The sequence below is a fragment of the Colius striatus genome, chromosome 6 (genome assembly GCF_028858725.1).
Source record: "Colius striatus isolate bColStr4 chromosome 6, bColStr4.1.hap1, whole genome shotgun sequence".
In the NCBI taxonomy this organism is placed as follows: Eukaryota; Metazoa; Chordata; class Aves; order Coliiformes; family Coliidae; genus Colius; species Colius striatus.
Window position 1 is genome coordinate 41,644,930 of NC_084764.1, and position 19,279 is coordinate 41,664,208.

Genomic DNA, 19,279 nt, shown 5'->3' on the forward strand with positions numbered 1-19,279 from the left:
ACCCTCTCAACGAGCCTCCTCAGCCACATCTGTAGCACACACTGCATCTGTGTGCAATGGGGGGAGATATAGGGAGCTCCATTACTGACCTGGATAGGTTTCTCATACTGTTGTTTCACATCATCGTTTGATGACAGGACTTTTCGCTGAAGCTCCAGCAGCTTCTTTAAATTGGCGCCAGACTCTGTGCGTATAATGTCAAGATTAATTCTGAAATGACACAAGACACCCCATTAGTTGATGCTCCAGCATCTTGTGCAGACCCAAGAGTGGCCAAGTCTCAGCTGGCAGTTTGGTTGTCACTCTGCTTCCCATCAATGACCTGAAACCTGAACTCTGACCTCTCTATTCAGCCCGAGCTCACGGAGCACAGCTTCCCTCTACAGCACTCATGGAAAGGCAGACAGGTCTAAACACAACTTGGACTACTGAGTAGCTGAATGCCAAAAAAAAGTCCACCCATTCAAGGAGCTGTTCTCAACCCTCAGAGCTCAGCATTAGCTCACTTTCCCTGGTTGAAGACACTGCAGAAACGCTTCTGGGGAGCTGACGTTCACAAGCTCCTGCAGTCACAGAGGCAGTGCAGATTTTAGAAGGGCCTGGGAGGCAGCATTAACCGAATGCTCTGCAAATTGCAGTCCTAAGTGTTGCCAGCTGTAGCACAACTATTATATATTAGAGGGGTTTCAGCATTCATCAGTCAAATCTCTCGGTTAAAACTAAATAAGATGCCATCTTGTTAATGTGCTATACCAGCTGTGTGTGTCCTAATTTCTGGTACATTGTTGGTGTGTATGGGATTTATTTTTGTGTTTAATTCGAAGGAAGTGACACACAATTTTACCCTGCTGCTTTTGAAACATATTCAAGATCCTTTGGCAGTTCCAGCAAGTCCGTGTGGCTGTTTTCTACTTCCTGAAGCAGAAGAGAGAAATAAGTGTTATTTGCTGTGTGGCAGGAGCTGGGAGAGCAAGCCAGGAGCAAGAGACACGGGCAGAAGTGCCTGGGAAGGATGGCTGCACCACATCCTGCTGCTGAACCCCCTCTCTAGTTTGCTTTGTCCTGAAGAGCTGAGACACATTTAAAACAGGATGGCAAGCTCAGAGAGGAAATGCATTTCTCCCAGGCTATAAAAACATACATGAGGGCTGAATTGTAAGCAATACTCATAGTTGAAAGCAAAGCTGACCTGCCACTGAGCTCTTCTTCTACCCTTTTCTGAGACACCCACTCTTGGCCATGGAAAGAGTCAGGAGTGGGGTTTGATGCAGTCTGACACTTCCTACGATCCCAGGAGAGTACTAAAGGGGCTTGAATCTTATTTGCATAACTAACTTTGATGGCTGTGCTTGTTGAACTACTGCCAGCTAAAGTGAGGCTTGAACATGCATAGCTGGAATGGAGGGACCTTGATGACTGAAGGTGGCAGAGCAGAGCATGAAGAAAAATAGGAAGAAACAGCTTTGCAGGGAATAAGAAAGCCACAGGAAGAATCAGCTTTGTAGGGAATAAGAAAGCCACCAAGAGGGCTTGGAGAGGACCATGAATAGCTTGAAAAGGGAGAGGCTATGGAAAGGCAGAAGGGCTGAATGGGTCCAGACCAGCCAGAATAGCTTTGGTAGCCATGAGCTCTGTGGTTTGCAGCTGATGATGTGCAGATTGCACAAATATGAAAAAGGAAGTTCCAGACACTGTGGGGAAAGATGTTAAAGCAGGACAAGTTTTAAAATAAGGAGCTTTCTGAGCAGTGCACACAAGCAGCCTCCACCAGCCTGAGGGACGTGAACACTCCAAACTTGTGACACTCTGTGGCTGCCCAGGGAGGATATGAATACAGGCATGTGGCATTAACTGAAAGCACAGCAGGAGAAATGGTTCATCTGTAATAAAACCCACCCCCTTCCCTACTCCCCAGGACTTGGCAGTGGTACCTCCAGAATATGGTGGAGCAACGTAATGCGGGTTTGGTTTGCTTTGGTTTCTGTAAGTTTGAGTAAAGTGCTGATTTTAAACCCATCGGCATCACCCGTGTGACTTCCCTGCAAGACAGAAAGAAAGCAGATATAACTCCTGTGTCCACCCAAATTACAACTCTAAAGGAGATCATCCCCATACTTCAATAGGGGGAGGATAACACAGAAGTCCTTACGTAGTTCAGAAAGTTTCCAACTTTGAGAATCAGTTGACAAAAGACGGGCAGGCGGTGACTGTTCAGAAGATCTGGAACACAGAAAGGGCTTTGAAACAAAAGCCTCTGTTACACCAGAACATTTCCTAACTGGAAGTGAAATTGGGATTCTACCAAACCAAATCTGCTCTTTCAGCTTTGCAGCTCAATGGCCCAGCCTGCAGAGAAACTGATTCTACATAGATTCCATTTCAAGAGTTGTCAAAGTTCTTGTTGACTTCTTTCCATCTGGTCTCTCCTTCCTAATGGCACAGCCATCAACTCGCTGCCTTCCTTGGAAGTACCCTGATTTATCCTGGTGTAGGTGAGGGGAACAGGGCTGCAATATTAATCTGGCAGATGACTTCACTCAGCTGTGCAGTGCAGCCAGTTCTGACAGCCTTACACTCATCTACCAGCTGCCAAACCAGACACACTCGCCCTGTTCTTGGTCTTGCATGGTGGAGGTGATTATCAGGGCATGAAGGATACAGACCCTGTCCTTGCGCTTGCAGTGGTGTGCTTTCTGAAGCACTCAGCTCTCAGGCAGGAACAGCTCCAAAAGGACAACTGGGCTGCTGAGAAGAGTCTTTTTTGGGGTATGCTTCAATTTATTCCAGTAGGCAGCTGTAATGCCAGCTGGAGAAACCCCTGGTAGGAGCTGGGGGAACCAGGGCTGTGAGACAGGTGGAACATGACAGTGCCAAGAACAACCTGCTCTCAGTGCAGCAGGGCCTCAGATTTCTGCCAGAGGAAACCTAAATGTATTGCATAATGTCTTCATGTATTCACAAAATTGGAGCATCAGCAAATAACAGCCCAAAATAACAACCTTTTTCTTCTGTTTCCATTTGTAAGCAGGGGAAAACGAAACCATCACTACTTTCTGAGGGAAGTTTGGGGTCTGTTTTTCTGGCAGTAGAAAAAATTGCTGTGTGAAGGTCTCAATGTGGGAAATAATGCTGGGTGAATCAGCTGTAGCAGGGCCAGCTCCACTGCCTAAATTCAGCTCCTTTGAAAGGGCTGATGAGCTTCCAATGCTTCACCATTGAAAGTGTTTCAGAGGAATACATCTGCTGCAGAAAAAGAGGGCTGAGGTTTAGGGATAATGATCTCCAGCCCTATCAAGGGCTTGGACCGTTGGTGGTGACACTTAAAGCTGAATCCTGAATTCTGCAGCGAACCCATGAATGGGCTGCAGGGGAGTTTTGGTGGGGCTGGGTAGTATCATCACAGAGCTCTAGGGAAATTTGGGGGTAGGCTTTAAAGCTTCTTGTCACCAGTAAGATCCAAAATAATGACAGGTCATGTTTTACCTTCACAGGCTCTCCGGATGGCTTCAGCTTTCGGCTGAATCATGTCCAGCACAACGGTGGTCTCCTCACAGATCAGCATACACTCAATGCGCAGCTGGTAGCTAAGGATTGAGATGGATTCCCAGCTTAAAGGCACTGTGATCTTGGTCTTCCCACCCTCTTCCCAGGTAACTAGCTACCCCACAACATCACTGTGAACCACAGCCACATCAGACCAATGCCTGTGGCTTGTGGAGGGAGGTGAAGGGTTGCTGCTTGCCTTGGGGACCAGGGCAGATGTAGTTTCTATTGATGCACTGTGATCAGCAAAAAGAAGAGTGACCACTGTGTGAGATATGGGATCCCACTTCTCAGCACTGCATCTGGCACTGCTTGGGCAGGTCTGGTCCTGAGTCTAGGGCAGCTTCTGCTGCTTCAGAAGGAGAGGAGGTGCTGGAGCAGCAACAGCCCTTCATCTAAGGGTAACTAACGGGTACAGGGGATGGCTCTAAGGTGGAAGGGAGAACACACCAGCTGTACACATCAGTGATCATCTGTGAGCCTCCTACGAAGAAATTCAGACTTCCCAGAGGTAAACCAAGGAAAGGACTGGGCTGAAGTTCATAACCAGCACTCTTACCTGGGAATCTGAAGGAGGAGAAGATAAAACTGATCTGCATTTGCTAGCTTTGATTTCTCTTCTTTGAAGGCCTTCAGGTTTTCTATCTAATGAGAAATAAATAATCAAGACTGTAAGACTGCACTCTGTGTTCAACTCTGTGGACTAAGGGTATCAATTTTCCTCCTGACCTCATGCTTTTCAGGCAGCAGCATCAACAACTGCTTCAGAACCTCAACGTCGAATTTGGTCCGGTCCCCATTCTGGACCATGGCAGCCACCTCTTCATTGGAGCTGCATGGAAGAGGAGCAGAGTCAGCCAGCACCCAGAGACCCCTCTTCCACAATCACATGCTACTGAGACATGGATCTGAACAAGAGCTCCATATAAGAGCCACAATAATCCAGAAGGAAAGACACATCCCCGTGATTAACTTAGAATCGGGACATGAATCCCTGCTATGCCCCAAATTTTGTTTCTGTCCCTGGTCAAATGACTCAAGGCCAGAGATCAATCCTGCAACTCAGACCTCTGTCTCTGGGCATTTGATTAACTTCAAAGAAACTGGAATTCTTAACTTCTCCACTGGCCCTGTTTTGAGGAGGTGATTGACCTCAAGAGGTGTCTCACGGGCTAAGTGACCCTAAGAGCCTGTGCCAGAACTTTCAACATGGAGATGTAACACCTTTGCCAACATACAGGGATGTCATATGCAAAAACATCATCAAACACCTAAATTCAGTATTTTAAAGACTATGTAGGACAACCTGGGAAATGTTCAGACATTTCAGTAACACAGACCACCAAGCCAAAGCACACTGGCTAGAACAGTTTTCACGAGGAGCTCCCAGACACTATGCAAAGCCTGCTCAGAGTTTTGTCAACTGTGACGAAAACTGGCCATATCTTACCATTTAAATTGCTTCAAAAATATGTTCAAATTGAGACTTTTCTTGGAGTCCAAAAATGTGATCTTCATCAAAGAAAAAGAAGATATCTCATATTAGATGAGCTGCCTGCAGTGATCTTTATTCAAAGAATGAGAGGGACCTCCTCACCTCCTTCGGTTCTGCCTTCACTGGTGTGGTTGTTTTCTCCTTGGGAGTTGGTTGTGGAAAGCAAAACAGCTGCTCTATGCTTGTGTAATTGGGCTCTATAGTTTCCTCGCTGCTGCTGCTCACTGAAGCCCACATTGAGTGACCTTCTGAAAAAAGACAAGGTGTTCAGGTTGGCTACAGGGACAATCCGAAAGCTCCTGGCTTTTGGTTGCCAGAAGGGACACTTCTGAGAAGATGAGTGAAACGAGATGACATGGGTTAGTCCTGGACAAAAGCTAATTACCCAGAAGTGGCAAGTTCTACAGGCAGGATCTAAAGGGCCTGAAGGGTAATTAAACCTGGTGCTTTACCCCAAGATGTGCTGGTAAGGAGATGCAGCACTGGCAACACACAGCTGTACAGCCTCATCTCTCTCTGTATAACTGCATTCTCCTCCACAGTAGGCCAACTGGGTCAGCACAAGAAGGACCTTGGTAATTTCTTTTCTAGTCCCATAGCTGATGTTATTTTTGTGTCCTTGTGTGGTAGCTGAGGGACTGGCCATACCTGGACACTTTCTGACTGTTGCTTTCCTCTATATTTCATTTTATAATCAAGCCTTCTTGCATACAGCTGGCTACAGGACTGCTTGCATTAATTCCCACTACACTTTCTTAAAAGTACCGAAAAAACCCAACCCAGCATCACCCAAATGTGCCTGTAGAGGTCTCTGCTGAAACAATCCCAACAATTAAGTGCTCCTGTGATTGAAACCATGCCTTGTCTAGACTTCACCTATGCCAACTTCTATGCAGTGGATGCCTTGCTCATCTAGGACAAAGCTGACATTGCCCGTCCTGACTTCTTCTCACATTTCATGCTTCTCTTTGGATCCATTAAGAGAGGGAAATGTAACCCAAAAATCAAGAGACGAGTCAATGACTCCAATTTTTTCAGTGTCCTCAAACTGTGATGTGATCCCTACCTGCACTCTTTCTCATGACTTTAACATACCCAGATACAAGTATGGATGATCTTGTGAATGGAAGTCTGGAGAACCTAGCTCAGAGACTTTTAAGAACTTAAGCTTAAAGCATGTCATGGTGGATTAGGGAAATATTCCCATCCCTTCCCCTTATCTTAATTTCAAAGCCTTTTAGTTATAAACAAGGGAATCCAAACTACTGACTTGGATGTCATATCGTATCGTATCATATCGTATCACATCACATCACATCACATCACATCACATCACATCACATCACATCACATCACATCATATCATGTTTAATTCTACTGTTATTTATTTAAGCTCTCCAAGTCAGATGCAATGGAAATGATCAGAGGAATGGAGCATCTTCCTTATGAGGAAAGGCTGTGGGACCTGGGGCTGTTTAGTCTGGAGAAGAGGAGACTGAGGGGGGACGTCACTAACAGTTACAAATATCTAAATGGTGGGTGTCAGGAGGCTGGGGCAGCATCTTTTTCTGGTGTATCCAGTGACAGGACAAGGGGTGATGGGATGAAGCTGGAACACACAAAGTTCCATTTAAACACAAGGAAAAGCTATTTTACTGTGAGGTGAGGGAGCCCTGGCCCAGGCTGCCCAGGGAGGGTGTGAAGGCTCCTGCTCTGGAGGTCTTCAAAACCCACCTGGACACGTTCCTGTGTGACCTGATCTAGCTGGACCTACTTTGTCAGGGGAGTTGGACTATATGATCTCTAAAGCTCCCTTCCAACCCCCACCATTCTGTGATTCTATGAAATCAGGGAAGCTCTGTACCTTACTGGAGTCAACCACATTTGTCTAATTCAAAAATACTGGGTGTTTTTTTCCTCCCCTGGCTCACCTCTAAAGCAACACTGACTTTGTGCCAGAAGGACTCACCTCTCACCACGTTGGAGGGCAGCTTCTGCCAGTTCAGCTTCTTCATTCTCAACGTTGGCGTCTTCACTGTCTTGCGGGGAGGTCTGACTGAGCCAAGAGGGCAGCTGAACTGGGAGGCCACCACGGCTTCAATATGTTCTCCTGCCATGCCTGGCAGGAGGGGTGGAGGGGGAGGGATCCCACCCATGCCAGGTAGTGGGGGCGGAGGGGGAGGGATGCCACCCATGCCAGGTAGTGGGGGCGGAGGGGGAGGGATGCCACCCATGCCAGGTAGTGGGGGCGGAGGGGGAGGGATGCCACCCATGCCAGGTAGTGGAGGCGGAGGGGGAGGGATGCCACCCATGCCAGGTAGTGGGGGCGGAGGGGGAGGGATGCCACCCATGCCAGGTAGTGGGGGCGGAGGGGGAGGGATGCCACCCATGCCAGGTAGTGGAGGCGGAGGGGGAGGGATGCCACCCATACCAGGCATTGGAGGTGGAAGGGGAGGGATGCCCACCATGCCAGGCAATGGAGGTGGAGGGGGAGGGATGCCCACCATGCCAGGCAATGGAGGTGGAGGGGGAGGGATGCCCACCATGCCAGGCAATGGAGGTGGAGGTGGGGGGATGCCACCCATGCCAGGCAAGGGGGGAGGAGGGGGAGGGATGCCCACCATGCCAGGCAATGGGGGAGGAGGGGGTGGGACACCAGGGAGTGGAGGGGCTGGAGGTGCATTCATCATGGGGGATGTGGGGGTCACGGCTGCTGTGCCAAGGGATGGGGGTGGAGGTGGTGGGGCAGGAGTAGCATTGGGTGGAGGGTTAGATGTCTCCAGAGAAACACAGCAGGCTGTGAGCTGGGAGGATGAGATCTTCTTTTCATTGGCAGGTGGCCCTGGAGGAGCTGCTGGTGCCTTGGAGGGGTTTGATGATGCTGCTGGGCTCTGAGCTGCACGTGCACATGGTTCTAGCTCAGCCTGGGCACCTCCATTCGTGTTCCTGCATGGCTGGTTGTCTGCTTGCTTTTGCTTGTTTGGATGCTTCTTGATAGACAGTAGCCTCTCAATGACTTCTTCAACTGTGTTCCCTTGGACTAGAGAAATAAGCCTGGGTCAGAGAAAGGGATGGGGCACAAAGGTTCACGCTGTTCAGTACTCACCCAGCAGCAGACCTGGAGCCACAGAGCCCACTCCCTGGTGTCCCTTTACAAAACTGCACTTGTAGCTTCCAGGCAATTTCCTTCCCATGGTCCTGGCCCACAAACACTGTTTTGAGCATGCCTGCCAGCAAGACTAGCAGGCACCAGTGGCAGAATGCCAACCAGGACGTATTCCCACTGACTCCCACAATTGAAAGTGCAGGGCTTAACCATCAAAGACTGTGGATCCCCAGCCCGTTGCCAAATGTGGCCAGCTCTCACTGGCATGCAAAATGCTGGGTCTTCACATCAAGACTCTACCCTAAGCAGGAGGTGTAGCTTTGTCCCACCTTCTGTTCAGCTCTTAGCAAGCACCAGAGATTATTTTCTGTGCATTTGGGAAAGACTTTCGTGGGCAGTGAGAGGGACAAGGGAAAACAAGAGGAGAGTGCAAGGCTGGATGGATACATCGTTCTTACTGTCATTTGCAAGCAAAAGGGCTCTGTTCACCACAGCATCCAAGGACTCCCACAGCAGGAGGCTGGAGTGATGAGACGGTTCCAAGTGCAGCAGGCTCTGGAGGATGGACAGCAGCTGGATGGAGACCGGAGAGCGGCTGACCTGGAAGACAGGGCAGCTTTCCATCACAGCAAGGCTGGTTCCAAGCACAGTGTGTTAACTCTCCCATTGCATAGCTTTGCAACCCACATGAGGGTCTACTTACTTTATTGAAGAGAGATGAAAAGACCTCGTGATGATCGTTCATGTTTATCCCATCACATATCTTTAATAATTCCTCATCATCTTCGATCTTGAACTCCTCAAATGTGTCACACTGGATAAGTAGATCCTCCTCCTCTATGTCTCTGCAATATTACATCATTGATTTTCACTGGAGAGCCTTTCATTGATTTTCAGACAATTGTATTTATCTAAACGGTTTTTATCTCTTGTTTCTCAGACTCAGTCAGCTGGTGTTGAAAGTACCCAACTCTGCCCCATTGATAAAGGATCAAAGGCCATCTGTGCATCCTTTCTTGAACTGAATGTACCTCTCCCTGCAGTCAACACATACAAACAAATGGCATAACCTGTCCTGGTGGCTGCTTTGTGTGGACTTCATGGAGCTGTAACAACAGAGTGGAATTTCTACCAGTTTGAAACTAGGCCACCTTCTCTATTTAAAAAGTCAAGACAAAATGAAAATATTCCAATGATACTTCTGTATGAAAATAAACTTCCTTCTCTGTTACTCATAACTGGACTAAAAAAAAAACCCTGTAACATTCTAAAGCCAACTTTTTCAGCACTGCCAAGACCACTCAGTGCAGGAACTCTTGGCACTACTGAAAGATCTAACTTTTACGGGGTTGGATGGAGCAATTTCAGTCACATGGATAATGGCAGCTCACATATCATAGAATCATAGAATGGTAGGGTTGGAAGGGACCTTTAGAGATCATCCAGTCCAACCCCCCTGCCAAGGCAGATTCACCTAGATCAGATCACATAGGAACATGTCCAGGTGAGTCTTGAAGACTTCCAAGAAGGAGCCTCCACACCCTCCCTGGCAGCCTGAGCCAGGGCTCCCTCACTGAAACACTGAAATAGTTTTTCCTAATATTTAAATGGAACTTTTTGTGTTCCAGCTTCATCCAATGGACTCCTACCATTTAACATTTTTTTTTCCCCAGTTACAAGCTGGGAAAACAACAGCAGGTGGCTTTGGGAGGATGTTGGACATGGGACTAACAAAGCTCCAGGGAGAGCTTTGTTTCCAAAGGTGTGTTTCTGACAATGGCAAAATTCCCTGTGCCTCCATAAGGAGCAGCCCTGAGCAGGGATTTATCTTCAATGGCTTCATTCAGTGCTGCCAAAACCATCTCTTTCAGCTGACAGGATTTGTCCTTGGGAGAGAGTTCCCCTTTAGCCACATGGCACACAGAAATCTCTAGTGTCCTGCTGCTGGAGTTGACTCTCTGCTGGTTCAAACTCACTATGGTGATGGTAAGGTTCTTATCATAGAATGGTAGGGTTGGAAGGGACCTTTAGAGATCATCCAGTCCAACCCCCTGCAGAAGCAGGGTCACCTAGACCAGGTCACACAGGAAAGTGTCCAGGCAGGTCTTGAAGACCTCCAAGGAAGGAGCCTCCACACCCTCCCTGGGCAGCCTGTGCCAGGGCTCCCTCACCTCACAGTAAAATAGTTTTTTCTTATGCTTAAATGGAACTTTTTGTGTTCCAGCTTTATCTCATTACCCCTTGTCCTGTTGCTAGATATAATGCATTCTAGAATTTATCATGGATGTTTCTGGCAGAACATCACTTTTAAATTAAGAAACTGTGAAGACAAATATGTCTAGATATGCATTAGTAAATTATTTTAGCTGGATGCTTCTGGGATGAAGACCAGTGGTGAAGGGGTTTTGAATACAGCAAACTGTTCAGTGAGCTCACAGGATCACCTCAGGTTCTCTTCAAAACACAGCCTCAACACAGATGTCACTGAGCCTTGCTCTATCTGTGCCCAGAGCCTTTGTTAGTGCCATCTGTGCCAACAGCTGTCCTCGTGGCACTGGGGTTGGTAAGAGCATTTGAATTCTGAATACTGAATACCTAATGCCTCTGTTTCCCATGTAATAGGTGCACACAAGTGTGGTCCACTCCATCCAGGTGTACCTCACTTCACACAGCTGAAGGCTGATAAGTATTAAGTTACTGTGAACATCATTTATAAAAGAAAATGTGAACAGTGACCCTTACCTTAGCTTGTCTAAAATATCCAGCAGCTGAAGCCCTGGGAGAACAAAACAGTAGATATATTGTCATTATGATGCACTTGGTACTGGTTTATTAAGATCCTTATATAATGTTATGCTCATAAACACTGGGGTTTTTTTGCAGAGAGAGGATGTGAAAATATCTTCAGATGGATCTGTCAAAGTGGTTAGTGTCATCTGGTAAATGAGGAGACCCGCACACATCTGCAGCTGGTGACCCACGGCAGCATCTCCCCAAGGGACACAGCCAATTCTGAGACATGAGACACCTCATTCCAAATTAGCTATCTAAAATCAGATGAATTTGCAGTCAATTCTCCTTTACTCTCCACAGAGCAATGGAGCCCAGGCTCATCACCTCAGATGTGCACGTTTATGTGAGGTGGATCCCAACAATGGTAGTTAGGAACCTAGTATTCAACCAGTGGGAAAGTATTTCTGAATCAAAGAGCAGCTTCTGTGGCTCAACTTAGTGGACACAGGGCAAAGAAACCTCATCTACTCTTACGAGAGGTTTCAGCATATTGAAATGTGGTTACATAAGGTGGCTGGTTATAGAAAGGTATTGAAGAAGCTCAAATGACCCAATGCTGCTGGGATTCCAGACAAGATCAAAGCTAGAGGAAAGCAGCAAAGTTTAAAAACATCTGGGTACAGAAAGGTTGTTGAAGAGAACAGAGACCAAAAGATTGAAAAAAAAAAACCAACAGAAGACTCTGTCTCTAACATTTGCAGTTTTGGTCCCCATCCCTCCTTAGTCACCTTATGGACACATCTGAAAATAAAACTCCTTAGCAAGTGATTCTGCTTGGAGAAAGTCAGGTGCAACAAATACCCTTACCTATGAACTCATTTCTGATTTGTGTCCTTGTTCTTAGCTCTTCTTTCCCCAGTATGATGGCATTGATGGCACTCAGCAGTGTCACCATGTAGGGCACGTTGTCTGTGTTGGAGAGCTCGTTCATTATGACGCTGAATCGATACTGCTGGTTCTTCACAGTCTGTTATTAACACAAATGGTATTTCTGTTCAGACAGATCAGAAACACCTACTACTTTGGTGCAGGTTCTCAGATAAAATTAGCACCTCAAAACCCCTCAGTTTATCCCCCTGTGCACAAGATGGGAAGCTACAGGTAAAAGGGTCGCAAAGATGATGAAGGGAGTGGAGCATCTCCCTTCTGATGAAAGGCTGAGGGAGCTGGGGAAAAGAGGAGACTGAGGGGTGACCTCATTAATGTTTTCAAATATGTAAAGGGTAGGTGTGAGGAGAATGGAGCCAGGCTGTGCTCAGTGATGGCCAATGATAGGACAAGGGGCTGTGTGTATAAGCTGGAACACAAGAGGTTCCAAAGAAGCACAAGGAAGAATTTCTTTCACTGTTCAGGTGAGGGAGCACTGGAAGAGGCTGCCCAGATGGGCTGTGGAGTCTCCTTCTCTGGGGACATTCAAACCCACCTGGAAGAGTTCCTGTGTGCCCTACTCTAGGTGCTCCTGCTCTGGCAGGGTGGTTGGACTGGATGATCTCTAAAGGTCCTTTCCAACCCTTAAGATTCTATGACTCTGTGAAAGCAGCACTCCTCCATCACAGAGCACGGTCTGGTCAGCAGAGAAAGCCAGTGAAACTCTCTTTGTATCTCTTTATGCTTTCTTATAACTGATACACCTCACTGGACTTGTGGCCTGGGAAAGCCATGGATGTGGCACTATGTATTTTGCTAATCTGGTAGCTCATTTCCTACCAAAAAGGACCTTGTGGTTAGCAGTCATCTGTCCAGACAAGCAGCACAGTGAACCTCTGCTGCCTCTCTTACCAAAATGATGCAAAAGGACTTTTAATTCCCAGCCTTTTCCCGTGGTACTTGGATCTACCCACATGGACCAGAGCAGAGCCATATCTCCTGCTGCAGCCCAACACTTGCCTTGTAATGGTCCAGGGCATCCAAAGCCAAAGCATGGCCATCTGATGAGTAAATGCACAGTGCAGCCAGGAGCTCAAACACTTGCTTTTTGACCATGACATTAGTTGTGTCAAGTGCTGGAGGAAAACAAAACAAAACACAAAAGAGTTTGTAATGGCATTAATGTTCTGAATCTCAGTGTCTCCTGCTATATTGCTTATGAGCAGTGGTAGAGAAAAGACTGAAGCAGTGGAATCAAAACATGGAAGATGGGAAGAAAAATATCTCAGTTTATAGATATTCCATCCCAACAGCTATATCTTGTAGTAACTTCTAGTGGAAACAGTAAATACCAGTTCAGGTACCCTACTGGCATTTTGCTGCTGCTTCCAGTGTTCATTTCTTCCATGTACCAGAGGCACACTGCAAACAGCAGCTGAGATAACACTCACAATCATACATTTTATTTCCATTATCATGTATGAGTATTTTCTAGAACAACAGATGAACCATTTTCTTCAATTAATGAGTGTTATTTTAGTGCAGAAGCATCCAATATGCATATTAAGTAGGCCAATTGTTCTAACCAGTCCCCATGTATTCTTTTTTTCCCCACTATTCTTTCTCTGTGAGCCCTGGAGTTGGGAGGAGTTGATTAGACCATCTTATTTTTGCTTTATTAGTGCACAAGCAAGCTTGACCACTGAAAAGCCCAGGGTACCCTCTTGTTTTTCACAGCACAAAATTGCCAGCTCTGTATTTCACACTGCTTAAGAAAATACAGGGTGGAGAGGAAGGAAGAAAATTGAAGACGGGAGCAAGCTAGCTTTCAGGCTGAATGCATTTGAAAGACTATTAATACGAGTTTCTGGGAATATCTGTGATCTGAGCTCTGTGAAACAGCACAGAAGTCATCCTCCCAGCTGTACAATAAGCCCTAGGAGACGCCCTGATGAGTTTCTTAACTCACAACAGGCCAAGTGAATGGCAGGAGAAAGTGAGTGGTATTACCTACCATCTTCTAAGAGGAGGATATTGGGCAGTGCAGAGAATGGACATTCTTGATTCTAAATCACTCCACCTTCCCTTCTCTTTACAGGCTACAAGTCTCCAAGCCCTTTCAATTCCTCTCCCTCTGCCCTTGGGGCTCACAAAGACTCAACAGCAAACGTCTGCTGACAACTGAAGGGTCAAGGACTTCTAATGCTAAGGCTGAGTTTATCCCTGGCTTCTCAGTAAACTACAGAAGTATTTGTGTGGCAACAGCACTGAGTGGCAATGTGATTCCAAAGTAGTAACATTTTAAGGAAGAAAACAATCTCATCAGTGCACAAGCAAGCTTAACCACTGGAAAGGCCAAGGTGGTCTTCACAGCACAAAATTGCCACTTGTGATCAACAGTTTGCAAGAAGCCTGGTGCAGGGCAGGAGGAAAACAACAGAGAGTCCCCCCCTTATGCTGCATGTGATGGATGAGGCAGGAAGATGTCTTCTCACCTTGGAAGAGCTTCCTGACATAGCCCTCGTTGCTCACAATGTATTCGATGCCTTTGTGGGAGTTCATGACCGCTCGCACACAGTTAATGCAGGTGAGCTGAAGCAAAGCATCTGAAATCCTGGCCACTCCTCGCCCTGACAGCCTGTCCAGAGCCTCCAAGAGCAGGTCTAGCCCACACAGCTCCAGGAACTGAACCATCCAGACATCATCACTGTTCTCCAGCCGCTTCTTCAGCCCGGAGTAGTTCACCACCGATGGCATTTGCAGGAGACGGATGCACAGCTCCGGCTCTGCATTTTCCAGGTTGGCCTCCGACTGGTCAGTGTCCTGGGGTCCAAGTTTCTCCTTCAGGGCAGCCCACTTCTTGTGGGCACTCTCCTTCTTGATCGACATCATGAACAGTTTGTCCTGAAAGAGAAAGAGAAGACAAAGTGAGAAGTTTGCAGGTCCCCAGCTCTCCAGCACATAGGGCACGCTCTGGAACCAGTCACCCACCAAAGAAACTCAATATATCTCCTCCTTAACCACACACATTACATTCAGGCCCTGAAAACTCTGTAGAAGAGGCTCTTAGTACATCTAAACCAGCAAATACAGTTTTAAAAGTAGCAAATTTATACCACTCAATAGCCACTACCTGTTTTCATGCAGAGATAAGGCTGGAAGCAGCATTATCAGGTCTGAACTCCTTATGCCCAATAGACCACTTTAAGACCTCTCTGTGTTGGAGAGGTGGTGCAGTTTCTAAGCATCTGTAGTGGGATGGAGAAGTAATTTTGAGCTTATTCTGCTCCTAAGAGCATTTGATTACTTTGTTATTTTTTGCCTTTGTTTCTTTTGACTGATGCAGAGGTTACTTTTATAGCACTCAATCTCCTCCTGTCTGCTGTAATAGCAAATATGTTTGCAAAATGTGGTGTTGGTGCATCATGGTGTGAGAGCCTGACAGGTTGCAGGCACAGGGACAGCAGAGACAGCCATGAAAACAGCAGTGTGGCTTTTTGGAGACCACAGAATAGCAGGGGTTGGAAGGGACCTCTACAGATCATCCAGTCCAACCCCTTGCTAAGCAGGTTCACCTTGATCAGAGGGCACATGAACACATCCAGGCAGGTTTTGAAAACCTCCAGAGGAGCCTCCAACCCTCTCTGGGCATCCTGGGCCAGGGCTCCCTCACCTCAACATCAAAGATGTTTTTCCTCATGTTCCAGTGGAACTTCTTGTGTTCCAGCTTGTGCCTGTTATTCCTTGTCCTGTCACTGGGAACTACAAAAAAACCCAACTGTCTCCTTCCTCTTGACACCTGCCCTTTAGGTATTGATAAGAACTGATAAGGTCCCCCCTTAGTCTTCTCTTCTCAAGGCTAAACAGCCCCAGGTCTCAAAGCCCTTCCTCGTAAGACAGACACTCCAGTCTCCTCATCACCTTGGTAGCCCTCTGCTGGACTCTGACCAGAAGTTTGCTGTCTCTCTTGAACTGGGAAGCCTAGAATTGGACACAGTACTCCAGATGGTCTTACCAGAGGGGGAGGAGAATCTCCCTCAACCTCCTGGCCACAATCCTCTTGATGCACCCCAGGATGTTAAGGAGCTTGTCTACCTGCAGGACAGACACGGTCTGTCTCAGCCATACTGTTAGCAGCAAGGAGGGTGAGCAGATGATTCAGCATAAAGAAATAGCAAAGCCAAGCCTGATTAACTCTTTGTGACACATTTTATGGTTTTAGGCAGTATTATTATTTGTCAGAACCACAGTGACTAAGTTATACAATGCAAGTCCTTTTCAATGCTGAACACGGTCATTTTAAAGCTGAATTGCTCACAGAGAGGACAGTTTTTTCACACAAAAGAGGGATAAACCTGCTGGAGCCAAAGCCAGCCACTAGCACTACCTCTCCTCCCTGCCATGCCACCTCTGCTTCCATGGGGTGGTGAGTCCACACAGGACTCAACCTGTGGGCCAGTTGCCTGCTGAAATGCAGCACTGGGGGAATTGAAGGGATTATAGAAGAGTCATGCTTTCCCTTACTAGCTCCAGCATAAGGGTTTTTAGCCCTGCAGTGTGTGGGGAAAAGGCCTGAAAAATCTGAACTGAGCCACTTGGCTTCTGGTTTACCCAAATATCTCATTTTGGCACTCACCTCCTGGAAAATGTACACCCAAAAAGTTTGCTCACTAATTAGGGGTAGGCATGATATTATAAGCTTAAACATGCCTCTTGGAAAAGATGCAAAGCACAATGGGATGGGATATTCTGGAAAGCTTGACCAATTCCCCTGGGAAATGGTGATGGTGGGACTCTCTGGTAGGGACATTCAGCTCACAACACCAAAGTCTGTGCTGAGTAATGGTCTGAGGGGTGGTGGAGTAGCAGGATACAGTCACAGAAAATCCTTTTAGAGAGCTCTGGAGAGACTCTCTTGCAGAGTTTCCCTTTAGTTTCAATGGGGAAAGAGCTGGAGAAGTTGTTCACTGTTCTGTTTTCTGAAATAATGACAGCCATGATCAAAAACCATGAAGCTGCAGATATACCATCTGAGAACACACTGTACAAATGAAAAGTTATAAAAGGGATGCAACAATAAAACACAATCACAAACCCAAAACCTAAACAACAAACACTCTTGCCAAAGAGCAGCCTTGAGTTGCTAAGATTTGTCATCACTGTCTGCAGCTCAGAGCCCTGACTCACTTGTGGTAAAATTCTTGTTGGAGTTAGTCACCCCCAGCCACTCCTCTGTGCACAAGCCCAGGAATTTATGTTAGGCTCAATGCAAAGGAGAAGAGAAATACTCCCTCCCTGGAGGGAGAAAAGTACAAGTGTCTTGCCCCAGGGTCATAGCCCTGGCGATGGGGCAGTGCCCTACACCTCTCATCTCAGAGTTAGAGGAGCAATCCAAAGGATAGAGGCAGGCTCTTCTTAGTACTGTCCAATGATAGGACAAGGGCCAATGGGGACAAGCTCGAACATAAGACATTCCAAAGAAATACAAGGAAGAATTTCTTCACTGTTCAGATGAGGAAACACTGGCAGGGGCTGCCCAGATGGCATGTGTGGGGTCTCCTTCTCTGGAGACATTCAAAACTCACCTGGATGAGTTCCTGTGTGCCCTGCTCTAGGTGGTCCTGCTCTGGCAGGGGGGTTGCACTGGGTGATCTCTCGAGGTTCTTTCCAGCCCTTGAGAGTCTGTGATCTGCAATCGAATGCTGCCCTGTGCATCGAGCCCAGCAGACCTTTTCCAGTGATCAAGGACAGACCTTCAGCATGGGGCAGTGCTGAGGACTGTCTGACCAGGGTACAGCACAGCTTATCCTGACCAGCCTCACTCTTCTGTGGCTTCCCTGCAGATCCACCATCCCTCAGGCTCCTGCCTGGGAGAAGGAATTGACTGTCCTGATGGTTTTTATTTCTGCACAGGAGATGAGCACAAAGCCAAGCATCAGTGGTGGGGGCTGAGTCTGGGCTCATTGAGTGGGACCCATCCCTTCTCTTGGCCCTGATGCAGACTCCTTCCTCTCCCCAAAATGAAAGTGTGCACCAAGCAGAGAATCTGGTTTTGAGCCCTGAGTGTGCATGGAAGAACCTCATGGTCCTGCCATGTGTAAAAGCCCTCGGGAGTGGCTGTTGGAGTGGGACAGCCCTCCTGGCTCACACCATTCACTGCAGAGGTGTCTGCAGACTACAAGCTCCCTCTCTCCCAGTGTGGTTTCTTTTTATACTCAGCAAATGACTTTATTTGCATATGATTACATGTTTCTTATCAAACGAGATAACAAAGTGAGCTGGCTTTTTGCTCCCAGTTGTACAAATACCTTATTGTACATCAAATCAGCTGCAGAAAGCCAGAGAGGTCACAATAGCATTATAGACCTTAGGCTTAGCTGCTTTCTGAAAATGATGCTCAATCAGTGCAACAGGAGACAGGGAATACCCACAGAGTATCCTGTTTCCTGAAGGATACCTTCTCAATCATCTTTTCCTCCCCACCTGCTTCAAAGAGATGTGAGGAGATGAGAAACAAACCCTGGTAGGTATCTTCCCAAACAGCACTCTTTTTGTGCAAGAAGCTGAACAAACTGGATTGATTAAATGTTCTTTCCCACTGAGAGTGCACTCTTTTTGTGGGGAAGGAAAAAAAAAAGACAGCTAATGTATCTAATGGTGAAAAAGGGGATAAAATAAACAGGAGCTGTACTATATAAATGGAAAGGAAATAAATACAGAGGAGATTGCAGGATGATTCTGCAGATGGTGTGATAAATCTGTTTACAAACACAGATAGAAGGGATATATTATGAATGAAACATCTTTCCATATTTTCCAGGAAGCATAGTGCTGCAAAGCCACTCAGATACATCTTTAAAAGGCTGGTAGTTTTGCCTTTTATCTCTGACCACAGGAGCTTATGAGCAGGTAAATGACCTCAGCAGAGTGAGATAGATAAGGGATTAAAATGGAAGGCAATCTATCTGACTACCTCACAGAGGCTGTTTATGCTAGCTGAGGGAAGGAAAGCTCCCTGACAAAAAAAGAGACAAGCAGCTACACTTAAAAGGCTGAATACACCTCACCTCCTGGCCAGCAGAAGGGCATGGTAAGCTTTGCTTTTTGCTGCCCAGGCCACTGAGGAGGATGTGATGATGGATATCCACAGCTTCTGTGCCTGACTACCTGCAATACCCATGGTCTGTCCTCCCCAGCTACGTGCTTGGTGTGGGTGCTGCTCCTCAGGGCCCATCACACCCTTGTAACATTCACTCTGATGCATGCAACCCTTTCTCCATCTTGTTTCTCACCCTCAGAGGTTGGTTAGGCTTGATGGGGAATGACAAAGAAGCATTAACAAAAAAAATGCCCTTAACTTGAAGAGATTCCTTTAGCAAACACAGAGGCAGCATAAAGGCTTGTCCTCTTGCACCCAGCCATGGTAATACTGTGGCTCATGGTGCTACCTTTTTGGATCATTATGTTTGCAAAGC

At 46.9% G+C, this 19,279-nt stretch overlaps 1 protein-coding gene across 6 annotated transcripts in view; it reads right to left on the minus strand.

Annotated features, from left to right (window-relative positions):
* LOC104552999 (inverted formin-2) overlaps positions 1 to 19,279 on the minus strand; it is a 44,100-nt gene that overhangs the window by 10,549 nt on the left and 14,272 nt on the right. For 4 of the 6 annotated variants that reach the window (XM_061997876.1, XM_061997879.1, XM_061997878.1 and 1 more), the window contains exons 2-17: positions 14,300 to 14,708; positions 12,825 to 12,940; positions 11,745 to 11,904; positions 10,887 to 10,920; positions 8,848 to 8,989; positions 8,603 to 8,744; positions 7,008 to 8,078; positions 5,141 to 5,286; positions 4,994 to 5,055; positions 4,273 to 4,375; positions 4,103 to 4,188; positions 3,484 to 3,584; positions 2,150 to 2,220; positions 1,932 to 2,039; positions 845 to 915; positions 90 to 210 (exon numbers count right to left, since the gene is read on the minus strand). In XM_061997876.1, coding sequence (XP_061853860.1) covers positions 90 to 210; positions 845 to 915; positions 1,932 to 2,039; positions 2,150 to 2,220; positions 3,484 to 3,584; positions 4,103 to 4,188; positions 4,273 to 4,375; positions 4,994 to 5,055; positions 5,141 to 5,286; positions 7,008 to 8,078; positions 8,603 to 8,744; positions 8,848 to 8,989; positions 10,887 to 10,920; positions 11,745 to 11,904; positions 12,825 to 12,940; positions 14,300 to 14,696 — 2,931 coding nt within the window. In that variant the 5' untranslated portion in view covers positions 14,697 to 14,708. Of the gene's footprint in view, positions 1 to 89; positions 211 to 844; positions 916 to 1,931; positions 2,040 to 2,149; positions 2,221 to 3,483; positions 3,585 to 4,102; positions 4,189 to 4,272; positions 4,376 to 4,993; positions 5,056 to 5,140; positions 5,287 to 7,007; positions 8,079 to 8,602; positions 8,761 to 8,847; positions 8,990 to 10,882; positions 10,921 to 11,744; positions 11,905 to 12,824; positions 12,941 to 14,299; positions 14,709 to 19,279 lie in introns of those variants that run through there. The other 2 variants (XM_061997880.1, XM_061997881.1) reach the window with 2 other exon arrangements.